Genomic DNA, 12,686 nt, shown 5'->3' with positions numbered 1-12,686 from the left:
AAGGCGTAGAATGTGTTGTGAACGAACAGACTAAGAGTTGTGAATTTCATAGCGTTGCGATACGATTGACCAAGGTAATTATATTATTTAAAATATGCGTACCCGGGATAACTCGGAAAACCCGACTGTTTATGGTCGAACAGTTTGCCGAGGTTATGTTACTGCGTATTGTTCTGTTTTACCGACGGTCTCATTGTCCCTAAAGTCAGGTTGTGTTCTGTTCGTATGTACATACAAGATGCGGAAGATGTCGGCAGAGGTCTTTTTTGGCAGCGGCGGGATTCTCCACAAGGCTCTCATGTTCATGATGAAATTGGGATGGAAGTCAAGATTCCGACTCCCCGTTCTCATCGTCGTTGCCTTTCTCGCCCTCGACGAAAGGGTCGAACTTGAGATACATATTGTTTAAATATTGTTACGCGGTTGCCCTAATCGTTTTTTAAAACTGAATAAACATGATTTATAGCTAATAATATACATTATGACCACAGCCACTACATTCTTATCGATGACATTGTGGCTGATTATAATGAAGAAAAATATAATAGATAATTTATATTAAGTACATTTATCATAAATTTCACCCAACGGCGTGTTGTTCTCACGTATGTCTTCACGTGCATCATTATACACCCAGTTATAGAAAAGTTGGGAAGAAAAATTCATACATCTACCTCTGTATAAATATTCGGAGGTGTAATTTGGATTCAAATTTGAGATAGTACACACTTATCGATTGTTATCAATTGTTATGATAGTATGAATAATCTAACTCAATACCATTACTCTGTGAACTTTTTATTCCTGCACACGGCCTTGATACTGTTCAATTATGTTGTAATAATGAAAATATATACAGTAGTGAGTAGAATCTCGATTATCCGAACCTCCATTATTCAAACCACAGCTTGAACTTCAACCCATCGAGGGCCCGACATTTGGCAATGCATAAATACGTTGTTGAGAAAAAGATATCCACGGAGAACGTCCATTCGCAGTCTTACGTTACAATTAACGATATTTCAGTCAACTTTATTCGTGAAGGAAGTTAAAATTGAAGCCACGCATCATGTACGCAAAACTAATACACGCAACATAATATGCATTTGTAATATTCTTTGTCGTGCAGTATTGTTTCACGTATCATTGGTATTCCATTATACGAATCCTCGCTAGTCTGAAGTACGCCCGTTCCCAATTAATGGGATGATGAAGAACGTAATGAATTTGGATAGTGAAGGTTCTACTGTAGGTATAATAGCACATTCACGAAGCATCGTATTGTATCGTTAGCCAGAAAGATATACCTCATACGAATTTTCAATCGCTTCTATGACAATCGAATAGTCTATCGTTACCGATTACTTGTATAATTAACTTAATACATTTCCGTACTCTTCGATCGTGTTGATTGCTAGCAATAATTTAATCATTATTATGTACCTCAGTAAATATATGATATACGTTATATATGTAGTTTGATTTAAATCGGCTGGTATTTGTGATCATGACGATGAGTTGAACATCCTCGAAAAGACAGATAATTACAATTGTCGATGAAAAATATTTTACCACATGTAAGAATTTATTTTTCAAAAGCAACTTGAATATTTCCACATTTTCGTTGTCGTTTTTTGTTTTTTTTTTCTCCCTTGTCGTCGAAAGGCAAATAATACAAAAACGTTGCATATCTTTTTTCAAACGTTTTTCACACTCGAGAATTTTTGACGTGTTAGCGTGAAATCGTTGTATCTATTAAGATGCAAACTTTGCTTTCAGGCAAGTGCCAAAAGTTGAAACAATCGTTTCACCTACGTGACAAACCGAGAATAATGGTAGAATCAATCGGTCATACCGAAGTACGGCATAATCAGAAAAATAATTGCACAGTCTAGAGCGTAGCGTTTGAATTGATAGAATCCGTACAAGATCAACTCCTACGGGAAAAAGTTAATTTTCTTGACGTTTCCTCGATTCCCGTGATATCGCAAAATAATTCACGGCAAGATCGTCCCCTCTGTGAGACAATCATTGCTTGTGAGAAACCCCGTTCCATTAGGAGACCTTAGCAGGGCTTCCCATCGGGTATAAATATCATTGTCCCCATCCTTTCAGCACCAGTTATTCTCTCTTCCATCAACGAAACTGATCGGTGGGAAAAAAATTGCAAAATCATGTAAGTTTGCACCGTGCAGTGTTATCACTGCTGTACATATTACAACATCGAGCACCTGACCAGTGCTTCCGTAAAATCCGTCGCTCCTGCTGTTTGCAATTGGTATCGAAAAGACTTGAGACATTTTTTCCGTTCAAGGAACTCCGCGATTCTCTATCTTGCTATGGGGCTTGCACTTGTGTCATCGAATCTGCGTACAGCTTCCGCAGGCATCGCCGAGCTTCTCAACGGCGTCGACGACGCTGGTTTACAAGTGCCTCCGGCACACACCTCCGTGGTAGGTATATGAATCTTGACAATTCTCGAAAGTGTGGTATCATGGATTCGCAGGGTGGCTACAGACCGGGAACAGTCAGGGAATTTCGACTATGGGGAAAAGTCAGGGAAATGTCAGGTATTTTTTACATTTTTTTTTTTAAATCGTTCTCAAACTTTAGCCGTGCTTCGTAAATTCAGTCAAGTTAACTTTAGGAAATGTCATTCGTTCAATTTTTTATTATTCGTATGAGACGAAGCAATAACGTGTGTTTCCTAGATTCAAATTTATATACTCAAGCTGCACAACTTCTGGAGCTTTTGGTCATAAAAGCTGTCCAACGTTACCTGAGTTTCGTGGGAAAACGTCGGGGAATTCTGAATTTTTTTACGGGAAAAGCGAGGGAATTCTATTTGAACACAATTGTCGCCACCCTGAATTTTAGCTTCATACGTACCCTAATCTTTAATGTGCATTTAATTCCACGATAATTTCACAGTCGAATTTGCTGAGGGAGACTTTGGAGGACAACAGCGTCGGTAATTCTTGTCAAGTCGAATATCAAGTGGTGAGTATAAGTGAAGGCACTCGACACGCGTTATTTGTGCGTTGGTGTGCGTTGCAAATTGCGCTGCACCGCATGCGGTACGAAGACGAGGAAAGAAAGAGGTTCGATAAGTGTAATTTATGACCGCAAGACGTGCGAGCAGCTACTACCCGTGAAATATAAATTGAAACTTGGCTCGGAAGTTTTTCGACGTTTTTCTTTTCATGTTACAGACTAAGCGTGCCGTAGGTCGCTGCGTTAAGTTGGGCCGCGACATTCGAGCCTGCGTTTCCGGTACATATCTGGACCCCTTTCATCCGGAATGTATGTAATTCGCAACACGCACGTCGAAGCGTAAGTTGAAGCAGAAGACCTTTGGCACGTACTGCAAGAACCCCTGAGATCTCATGTTTATTTATCACTGATTAATTCAAGATTTATTATCATTATAAATCGTTTGTTTCTAAAAAGGGTATGTGATAAATATTCTAGCGAATTTTTTGTCATCTCCATTTATCCTCCGGAATTTGTATTTTCTTATGCTTGAATTAATCGTTAGTTTGTATAATTCTGACATGTATATACTTTCATTTAAATAACATACAAAAAATTTTACCAATAAAGAACATACTCAAATCCTTGCTATAAATCACCGATCGTCAACCTTCGTCACGCTCACTTGTAGAATTAAGAGAATGAAGAAAAAAAAACACAGTTTCATCAGCTCTCGAACGGAATATATTTGACTCGTTATAAGTTGAATTTAATTACCGCTCCCCTTCGGGCGACCGGCTTACTGTTTTCAAGAACTGATCTGATGCAAAAATAAGCACAAGAAGTAAGGGGAAAAAATAGCCTGACTTACCGCGCGTTTGATGAATAAAAATTTCATTTCGACGTGTCCCGCGGCGAAAAACCCACAAGTACTTTGAATCTTGAGATCAACTTTACGGCCGCCTTAGCTTGTCGTGATTTTTCTACGTTACGAGATTTAATTTATGTCTACCACCGAGCCTCGGAGCGAGCTGGCAAGCTCCTAGAATTGGACCTGCAACCCATGGTGACGCGTCGACTGGAGGGGATCGTATATAGGCGACGATGCCAGGTGCTCACCTTATCAGAACCCATAGTATCGTCGTCATGAAACTTCGGATGCTGTTACACGGCATCTCGACGCTTATCAGCGTCGTTATTATTTCCGCAAGACAAACCCACTCCAACAATGCAAGTGACCACAAGCTGGGTAAGCATTATAGTCAGTCATCACCGTCGTTTATCGTTATCGAATTCTCGATCCTACACAGTGATCCAATTGCGCAATTGATCGGACTTTTTCAGGACAAAGAATCCTGGCGCTTTACAGGGTAGTCGATTTCATGGCGCAGAGACCTCGTCAGATGAACGTCGACGCGATTTTCGGACTCACCATAGTTGAAGGCATGTAGATACGTACTCATTAAGGGAGTAGCACTCGCCAGGCAGTATTTTACCTTGAATGTGAATAAATTTTCCTTCACAGCCCACGTTGCAAGCACCGTGAACCACGTGAAACTGACGGTTTTTCACCCTCGTTTTCGAGACTTCCTCATCGACATCCTGGAACTCTGCCGGCGCGCTCGTCGACAAGCCGCAACAGTAGTTTTAACGAAGACTAAGGAAACCGCGATATGTAAGCTGTATGTGCGTTAATGATAGATGAAAGTTAAAAAATAACGGAAGGTTTTGAGAAAACTTTGGAAAGAGGCAAAAGTGAGTTGATACCCACACGGAAAAAATCCCCAACTTGGGTGTAAATTCGTAATCCTAACTTTTTTTCTCATGGGAAATTAGCATTATCTATGAGTTGGGGGTACGAATTTACACCCAAGTTGGGGTTTTTTTCCGTGAGGGTAAAGCTGAGCAAACCTTCTGATATTTTCGTCCTTCGTATCAGTGAACCAAGTACTGAATCAGCCGGAGATTTGGCAACGGCCTGTTGCATGGAGCGTCGGGTTATTGGGCCCCAGACCTCCACCGAGTGAGAACAACACGGAATCTTCCGTTCTGGAGTGTTTCTACAAGGGGACGCCGAACGAGACCGAAAGCGATCGGTGTCTCTCTCAGCTTGCTCAAGACTACAGGAAGCCCCTTTGTCAGGTGTCGGAGCCCTGCGCCGAAATGTTGACAAGAAATGACGGGCCCAGAGGGTATCCGCTTGCGCACAGGCTGCTGTACGTCGTGACAGCTGTCGCCGTGAGTTTATCTTTGATTGAAATCAGTGCAGGATTAGCAGTTTGGGATACTGATCTCTGGGGCCCGGATAAGTCTGTATTAAAAATAACAAAATATGTACGTATACTTACTATAGACTTGAAAAACTAAAATATGGAAAATAGAAACCGCATTTTCTGGCTCCAAACGTCATACTTTATGTAAGAAACCAAGTAAGGAATGAAAATCATTCAACTCTAATGGGTGACTCTGGGTGAATTTCACCCCAAACATTACACACGTTGCCTCAACTTTGCCGATGTTTTACAATATTTAAACAATAAACTTTGGTTAAGAAAATTGAGGGAGCTTTTTCTGCGATCATTAAACAATACCTAGGTATATTTTTTCGATTTTTAGAACTCATTGTTGAAACAGAATATCGATTTTCAGCCTGTGTGACCTATATGCGATTCTATTGAAGTGTGACGTATTAGGGTTTGATAAAAAATATGAAAAAAAACTGATCTTATTTTGCTTTCGCTCTTTCAGCTAAGATGCATGGAGCGCGACTCCACTCCGTTCGACAAACTTATACCTGCCTACTGCACGGCTATGTTACAGGATGCAGTCGATATGGAAGATACTAACTTTCCAGCAATGTCAAGAGACATGATCTGCGAGCAAGGTGAGCACTTCGTATCTTTGTGTCTAATGATCGAACAAAGCGTTCCTCTCTATGAAAATCGATTTGCCATATAATTATCGGCGTACGAGGTGGCCACACACCCAGAAGACCTGGAATTCTCAAGGGATTTTTAATTTGGTCATGAAAAAAACTGGAAACATCAATTTTCTATCATGTGAATTAGAAATAATTTTTCGAGGTACCAACGATTTAGGTTTCAGTAACTTACTAGAACTGGGAAAATGTCAAAGAAAGCCAGGTTTTAGGTTTTGGAAAACCTCGAAACGTCATGGAATTATTTGCCCGAAAATGTGTGGCCACCCTGGCGTACCTAAGCTCCAAGGTATTTCATGGAAGAAATATGAATTTTGAAATCCTCCTTCTCGTTTTTCACTTCAAATCTGGATGCAGTCATTCTCTGCGGAATGGCAGGCTATATGGAGTTTGCCAATGACCATTACGCGGCGTTGATACTGAGCTGGCCGAACGATGCGGGTTGTTTCACAAGTTTAGGGTGAGTTCAGCGCTGTTCAGACCTTGACGTAGGTATTTACTTTGGTAATCAAACCCGTAGATTTGGAGAGGAAATATTTCGAAAAAGATTCAAGCGGGAAAGTGAAAGGATGGACTACGGTTGTGACAACCACGCGACGGCGTTGGCCGCAGCAAGTTTGTCTCTGCTGATCCGTCAGTTCGTTGAGACTTCAGATTTGACTGTGTAGAACAGTGGGTAAAAAAGTTTGAATCGAATTTTTGTATCTAAGAGCCGGTCGCCTCTGGTGAAACGTTGAATATCGACGAAGTTTGACACGAGGTAATAAAAATGACACAATAATTTATTCAATTAAATAATAAAAATGTTAGAAAACAGTATAATAATATTATGTGTATAATAAATTCATGTTCATTCATTCGATGCTTGTGCGGTCTGAATCGATGATAAGTGAGTGTATAAAATGTGCGATATCGGTATAGGTTTAACGTGTAACAATGACATGGGGAAAATGAACTTAAAAAAATTTGGAACGAAACTTGATGAAAATAAAAAAAAAAAAATTCTTCGCAGCTCGCACACTTTTACCCGAGTATTTATATTATGCACCAGCAAAATATCCTTACTTTGGTTACACTGAGTATAAGTGTTGGACACATTTATACTTAATAGTGCAGAATTGCATTGGGACGAGAGTGAATGAATCGGACGATGTATGTACCTATATTTTGTCATGTGTGATGCTTTGGTGAAATTTTTTGGAAGTAAAACAATTGTTCAAATAATGACTATTTTACAATTTGAACGAGATTCCTTTGCTCCCCAACGATTTCTTCGATCGTTCGCTGTCCGTGTATGCAGTCCTATGCCTTGCGGTAATTGTACGGCCTTCCATACGGCCCGATTCTCACATTGGCCTTCTCGAAACGCAATTGTTGGAAGAAACTGTATACCACCAGCCACATGTAGACGTAAACAACTGCAACGGAGACACAGTGTTTTATTATTAGATGTAAAAATCTTATAACCAGAGGAATTTCACCAGCTTTTAATGACAATCGTCGAGTTCTCGGCAACAACGGACTTCTTTTGAGTCTTTAGAAGATTTATCAATTGTTGAACGTTTACTCACCAACGGATATCAGACCGAATACTATCCAAAGAGAACCGTTGAGTACGTCGTCGTTCATAAAGAGCATCACCGACGTATATATTACGCTGATCAAAAGCGACACGGCCAGCATAATACCCAACACGACCCAGGGCAGCATCAAAAACGTATTTCGCTGTAATTGTAAAAATTGGTGAGGTTAACGTTGGGGTTTGGCCTGCTTCAAAAATGTATGAGGAAACCGATGTTGCAGGTAATAGAATAACTTCGCGGAGCGATACTTTGTCGCGCTATTTGATTGCACGTCGAGTGAATTCGATTTTCGAAGCTACCTCTATAGAATATTCTTTCATAAAGATCGTTATTTTTCCATCAATTTCCTCGTTTCTCCAAAAAATAAAAAGTCGTCGTTTAGATAAGCTATTTTAATGTTCATCCTCTTTCATTTAATACGCAAAAAACTAGAATGGCATCAATAGATGGATATAAATCACAAGGTGTTCCGAAAAAATGCAGATCCCGTCGGTGAAAATTCTTCCTAACGTATACTTTGCACAGAGAGCTTTGCTGGAGTAAAAATTTCACCAGGACCGATCGACGATGTGAAAAATTGATGCGGATAAATAAGCAAGTTTCGATGAACGCCAAGGGTAAATTTATTACGACAATAATTAGTCAAGTTGACGGTATTTAGGAAGAATAATGTGTGCTTGTGTAAAGAGTTGTTACGCTCGGCGATCGTTTTCCGCGGTGGGTTAGACTGACATATTTAATCACGGTAAATCGAGCGGTTAACGAAGCGTCAAATCACGTTGTACAATTGTGGGTATCGTGTGCGAGAAAAAAAAATCCTACAACAGGTTAAGTCATCTTGCGATTATATTCAGTTATTATACTGAGAGCCACGCTGAGAAAAAGTTGCGGTTGGATAAACAAACGTGCAGCACACGAGCTCTATTTAAAAAGTACTATTCATTTTGCGGTTGGTTCTTTAAATGATCAAGTTTAACCGAGCGAACGTCACTCGCTTCTCGAAGTTAAAAATACAGTTATAGAGTCTGCAGCAAACTTTTCGATAAGATTATATTCTCTTCGTGAGAATTTTAAGATTCTTGCTTTAATACACGCCGAAATTCTTATTAGTTACGTCATTCTTTGATTCTGTCAACGACCATCCACATCCAGGGTCGCTGCCAAGCCCTCAAATATCTTACCTTGCACACTCCGATGATCAGCAGCGTTGAGATCAGGATCGTCATGCACAAATTTATCGCCAATATGATTTTGACTACCGACTGCGGCAGAAAGTCAATCACGATAGTTTTCCACTCGACTTCCGTTGTCAGCATGATTATTATGGCGATCACAGCAAGGATCTGTGGCAGAAAATCGTAGGTATTATGATTTTTCATTTTCATCACAATCCTAGACGTGATCGAAACGAAAATAAAATTATCTAGTTTCACTCACTATTCCACATATTCCGCTTATTATGGTCCCAGTCCTTAGGGAGCAGCACCGGCAGCACGTTGTGAGCTGCATCCTGGAGGAGGTTTAAAGCTCGTATGTTACTCTGGCGAATTGCGTCGCGCATATTTGTACACAAACTGGGTTAAAATAATATCGCGACCACGTGACGCAGTACAATTACGTCTCCATATATACACGTAACGACATAACACGCATGTCATACGTATATTTCTGCAAACAATACACATCGCGATGTCATGTCTGGATTGGGATAGACTTTAGCGCTGACACAAGTTATAAAGAATGCGTTTAAAATACCGCGGTCGACTCGACTCGTCGATTCGCTCCCTTGCTTTCTCACTCTGCCTAGAATCGTGCGTCAGAAAACCGCGGTTCTTCTTTTTATTCCCCTTCCCCCTTATTCCCTTGCACTTTTCATACTTCTCCAAATCTTTATCAACCCCAAAATGACCGCGAGTGTCGTATCAACCTTGGCACGGTTTCACGCTCGCTCGGCCAATGGATATATATTTCTAGGCCAACTTTGTACTCCACGGGAATTGTGTGTCAGACTTTGAAATAGCACGATGCATCACGACGAAGCGCTGCTAACGATTTTAATTAAGCCGGCGCTAATCGTTCGGTCGAATTCATTCTCCGGGTTTGCGTACCAAACAGCGAACTTTGTAATATGGGTGGATTAATATTCACGTCTATTCGTGAATGCCCGGTGAAAATAGGTCGCCTAGAATGACCTTCGCTATTTTCGACCTCTCGCAGCAGGCCGCCTGATCGGCCCATTGGCGACCTTTCTTTTAGCCTGGTATAGACAATGCTGGCATTTCCGGGCCAGATGCGGTTCAATGTTTGTGTAATCAGCCGCAAAGCCGTCTATCAAATGCCGCGTTGAACCTTTCAGCTTTTGTACAATTATTGCTTCTGCACCTCGATCATCGTGCGTTGCAGCCGCGGGGCAAGTGGAACGGAAATATTAAGCGTTGCAGCACCGGCCCGTGGTGGTCATCGTGTTTCAATTATACAACGGAGCAGGAATTCCCGCTTCTTTTTAAAACAAACCCGGTTCACGGCATACGTACACCCTGCAAGTGTGTTATTATATGTATACGTAACGCAGTTGAGTTTCGTCATCTTTGCATATTCTGCACCGAAGTGTATACAAATAATTGGTGGGAAATTATGAGAGTTTTGTTAAAACAAACGAAACGTGAAGCTTGAGAAATTTGAAAATAACGATTTACCGTTGCTGAAAAGTGGTGAAATTTGAAAGATTACGAAACGATGACTTGTTAAGTGCAGCTGAAGCTTGTCGAGCTGAATTTCTTTGGAACACTTTACTTGAAGCACCCCAGAAGAGAAAGTCTGAACTTGTTGACAGCTCAGTATTTCTACTGAAAACTCACGCGATTTTCAACAGTTTTCTACGCTTACGGTGTATTATTTTATTTCAATAAAATCCAATTCGATTAACTCGAGTTGCGTGTGTTGAACGTCCGTTTCGTAATTTCCTTGTTTCGACACATTTCCGACTTACAGACAGTCACCGAACGTACATCCGGATTCGTCCTGAGGAAACACGCGGTGAATTCCAGTTTTGATGACGAATTGATTGAACAACGAGGATAAAGTTCGATCCGGTAAATCGGAACATTCTTTGCTTCGAAATTGTATTACGATCTTTTAGGTGCCGTAAGTGAAATGATTGTTGGAGTATAACTTGTTACTGCAATTATATATTTTTTTAAACTATGGAACACAGAAATATTTTCTTCTTTATAACGTTTCGCTTCGATGGTCAAAGTTGCGGTATAATGTAAATATACCGCAATTTATAAAATGTCTTATTTTTTACTGCACAACTCGTTCGGCCGTTTACTACATTCTTACATGAATATTTATTTGTTCGTTGTAAAAATTTTGCACATCAGTGGAGTCGAATACGTTCATCTCTCTCAAATTGTTTTGATAACAGGTGACGATGAGCAGCTCGAGCATATATGACGGATTGCGTGTCATAGTTCGAATTAGGAAATATCTTTTGCCAACACCCGCGTAATCTGAGAATTTCTCAGCAACGTTGAACAGGCTCAATAACTTCGGAAAAGAAAGGAAACTGGCTCTCAGGGACGATTCGTGGTGGAGAGAACTGGTGTCACCGGTGTACATGACCGTGAACAAGAAGTCGATATCGAGGCCTGATGACGCTCCTCATAAGGAAAGACTCACGGGCCTTGTTTGCCTCGTACATACGCATAGCGAAAAAGGTCAAGTGACCAAGAGCTGACAAAACTTGGGCAGACAAATGGCGTCTCAGACTCTTCAAGACTCGAAATATAAGGGCGCGTGAAATTTAGGGATAATCGTAAATCATCCGAATATTGCCGCATAAAATAAGAAGCTTTTATTTATAGAAGGTGAGTAACCACATGGCAATCATATGCGGTTAAAAATAATCTGAAACCACTTGACCGATGCAGAGATCGAGTGCATGGCGAAAGCACACTAGGTACTCGAAATTTTTGACCGTCAAGTGCAAGCTGCTGCTGGTGTTCGAGACGCGTAGATGCAGGCGGTCTTCTTACTGTGAAACCGATGTAAAATTTTACTGGATCCAGGAGGTATCTCACGGTCCGCTTGTTTTGTGGATGATAATAAGGATTGGGCCGTTCTCACGAAACTTTCGCAGCGTTATATGAGTCAAAAGCAGCGCGGTGGACCGCCATGGTTACTTAATTCACCGTTTTTTTTTTTTGTTTTTATCATGCTATTGGCGCGTCGACGAGAGAATTTCCGCGCATAATGCGCCAAGACAATCAAGTATTGAAAACCGTGCTTGAAAGGCGTGGACAGCCGTCCGGTGGACCGCGATACCTTTTTTGATAAAAAATCCTGGGAGTTGGCTCTGGCCTGATAGCAACTCCCAGGTACGGAAAGGAAGTTACGTCAAGCCGCGTCGAACCGCGTCGAAGCATCTTTGATGCCATTTTGCACCGATCGAATCTCCGATAAGAAATCGAACGTCTGTCTACATAGAAGCCCTGTGATCGAACGATGGCGGCCTCAAAGAGAAGACGTAAAAAAAGAGACAGAGAAAACAACCGCCTTTTCAACATATCGCGAATCACAGTCCGTCCGTTGGGTAAAAAACTTCCCGATAACAGAATCAGCACGAAGGGTATACTCACGTGTGTCTCTAATTCGTTCCTTTTGTACAAAAGTTGTTTCATGTACTGCTTAATTAATGGTCACTGCTGTCGCGCGATTACTTCCCATGTACGCAAAGCGTTGACTAACAAAACAAGAAAAAAAAAAACCATAGAACGGATCCCGATTTAAAATTGCGCGCAGATCGTTCGCTGTAGTCCGATCCGAAGAGAGGATGGCAAGAAACTGTGCCAAGACCACGACTCCGCGCCAAATGCGTGACTGTGACCAACACCACCTTGGTCTCGGTAGCGTTACACCGACCGTGTGGAAACCTATACGCTACGTGGGCACCCGGGCAACCTACATCACCGTGTGCCACTCCATCCATCGGCATCTCGGAGTGTGTGCGTTACGTTCATTGCCACGAAAGATGGACCCACACACCGGACTAACGCAGACTCCGTTTCAGCGTTGCGCATATGGGCGGGTACCAGTTCACAGGTGCATTACGTCACCTTTGCGATTAGCGAGGAACTGCGTATGTTCACAACACTATTCGAGGAAGGTCGCCAGCTGTAAGATTCCGGAGA

The 12,686-nt window shown here is 41.4% G+C and overlaps 2 protein-coding genes and 1 long non-coding RNA gene across 4 annotated transcripts; 2 read left to right on the top strand and 1 right to left on the bottom strand.

Moving 5' to 3' along the window:
• The first annotated feature begins 1,970 nt into the window (after positions 1-1,970).
• On the top strand, positions 1,971-3,628 carry LOC124211284 (uncharacterized). Its single transcript, XR_011176471.1, has 4 exons — positions 1,971-2,176; positions 2,315-2,453; positions 2,932-3,000; positions 3,213-3,628. It is a non-coding gene; the product is annotated as an uncharacterized lncRNA (long non-coding RNA).
• A 261-nt stretch (positions 3,629-3,889) lies between these two features.
• On the top strand, positions 3,890-7,277 carry LOC124211282 (UPF0764 protein C16orf89 homolog). 2 transcript variants are annotated; one of them, XM_046610182.2, is made up of 7 exons: positions 3,890-4,222; positions 4,318-4,416; positions 4,499-4,648; positions 4,913-5,307; positions 5,722-5,857; positions 6,269-6,371; positions 6,432-7,277. In XM_046610182.2, the coding sequence occupies exons 1-7, from the start codon at positions 4,078-4,080 to the stop codon at positions 6,577-6,579; spliced, it is 1,176 nt and encodes a 391-aa protein (XP_046466138.1). In that variant the 5' UTR covers positions 3,890-4,077; the 3' UTR covers positions 6,580-7,277. The 2 variants fall into 2 exon arrangements, with proteins under 2 accessions (XP_046466138.1, XP_046466139.1); XM_046610183.2 differs by having other exon boundaries at positions 3,891-4,222; positions 4,913-5,211.
• On the bottom strand, positions 6,676-12,345 carry LOC124211283 (lysosomal-associated transmembrane protein 4B). Its single transcript, XM_046610185.2, has 5 exons — positions 12,135-12,345; positions 8,932-9,004; positions 8,676-8,837; positions 7,483-7,636; positions 6,676-7,329 (listed from the first exon to the last, which is right to left on the bottom strand). The coding sequence occupies exons 2-5, from the start codon at positions 9,001-9,003 to the stop codon at positions 7,214-7,216; spliced, it is 504 nt and encodes a 167-aa protein (XP_046466141.1). The 5' UTR covers position 9,004; positions 12,135-12,345; the 3' UTR covers positions 6,676-7,213.
• Between the last annotated feature and the right edge of the window lie 341 nt (positions 12,346-12,686).

This window comes from Neodiprion pinetum, chromosome 2, assembly GCF_021155775.2.
Source record: "Neodiprion pinetum isolate iyNeoPine1 chromosome 2, iyNeoPine1.2, whole genome shotgun sequence".
NCBI classification, from domain to species: Eukaryota; Metazoa; Arthropoda; class Insecta; order Hymenoptera; family Diprionidae; genus Neodiprion; species Neodiprion pinetum.
Note: the sequence above shows the minus strand (reverse complement) of the source record. Positions and strands in the feature narration are given on the sequence as shown.

What these genes read in the sequence shown, in the direction of transcription:
- LOC124211282 (XM_046610182.2), top strand. Translation starts at nt 4,078, where the DNA reads ATGCCAGGTGCTCACCTTATCAGAACCCATAGTATCGTCGTCATGAAA. An exon ending in TGCAAGTGACCACAAGCTGG is followed by an intron (nt 4,223 to 4,317) that starts GTAAGCATTATA and finishes GGACTTTTTCAG; the next exon opens with GACAAAGAATCCTGGCGCTT. An exon ending in AGACATGATCTGCGAGCAAG is followed by an intron (nt 5,858 to 6,268) that starts GTGAGCACTTCG and finishes ATCTGGATGCAG; the next exon opens with TCATTCTCTGCGGAATGGCA.
- LOC124211283 (XM_046610185.2), bottom strand. Translation starts at nt 9,003, where the DNA reads ATGCAGCTCACAACGTGCTGCCGGTGCTGCTCCCTAAGGACTGGGACC. An exon ending in TAAGCGGAATATGTGGAATA is followed by an intron (nt 8,838 to 8,931) that starts GTGAGTGAAACT and finishes TTTCTGCCACAG; the next exon opens with ATCCTTGCTGTGATCGCCAT. An exon ending in TGATCATCGGAGTGTGCAAG is followed by an intron (nt 7,637 to 8,675) that starts GTAAGATATTTG and finishes TTACAATTACAG; the next exon opens with CGAAATACGTTTTTGATGCT.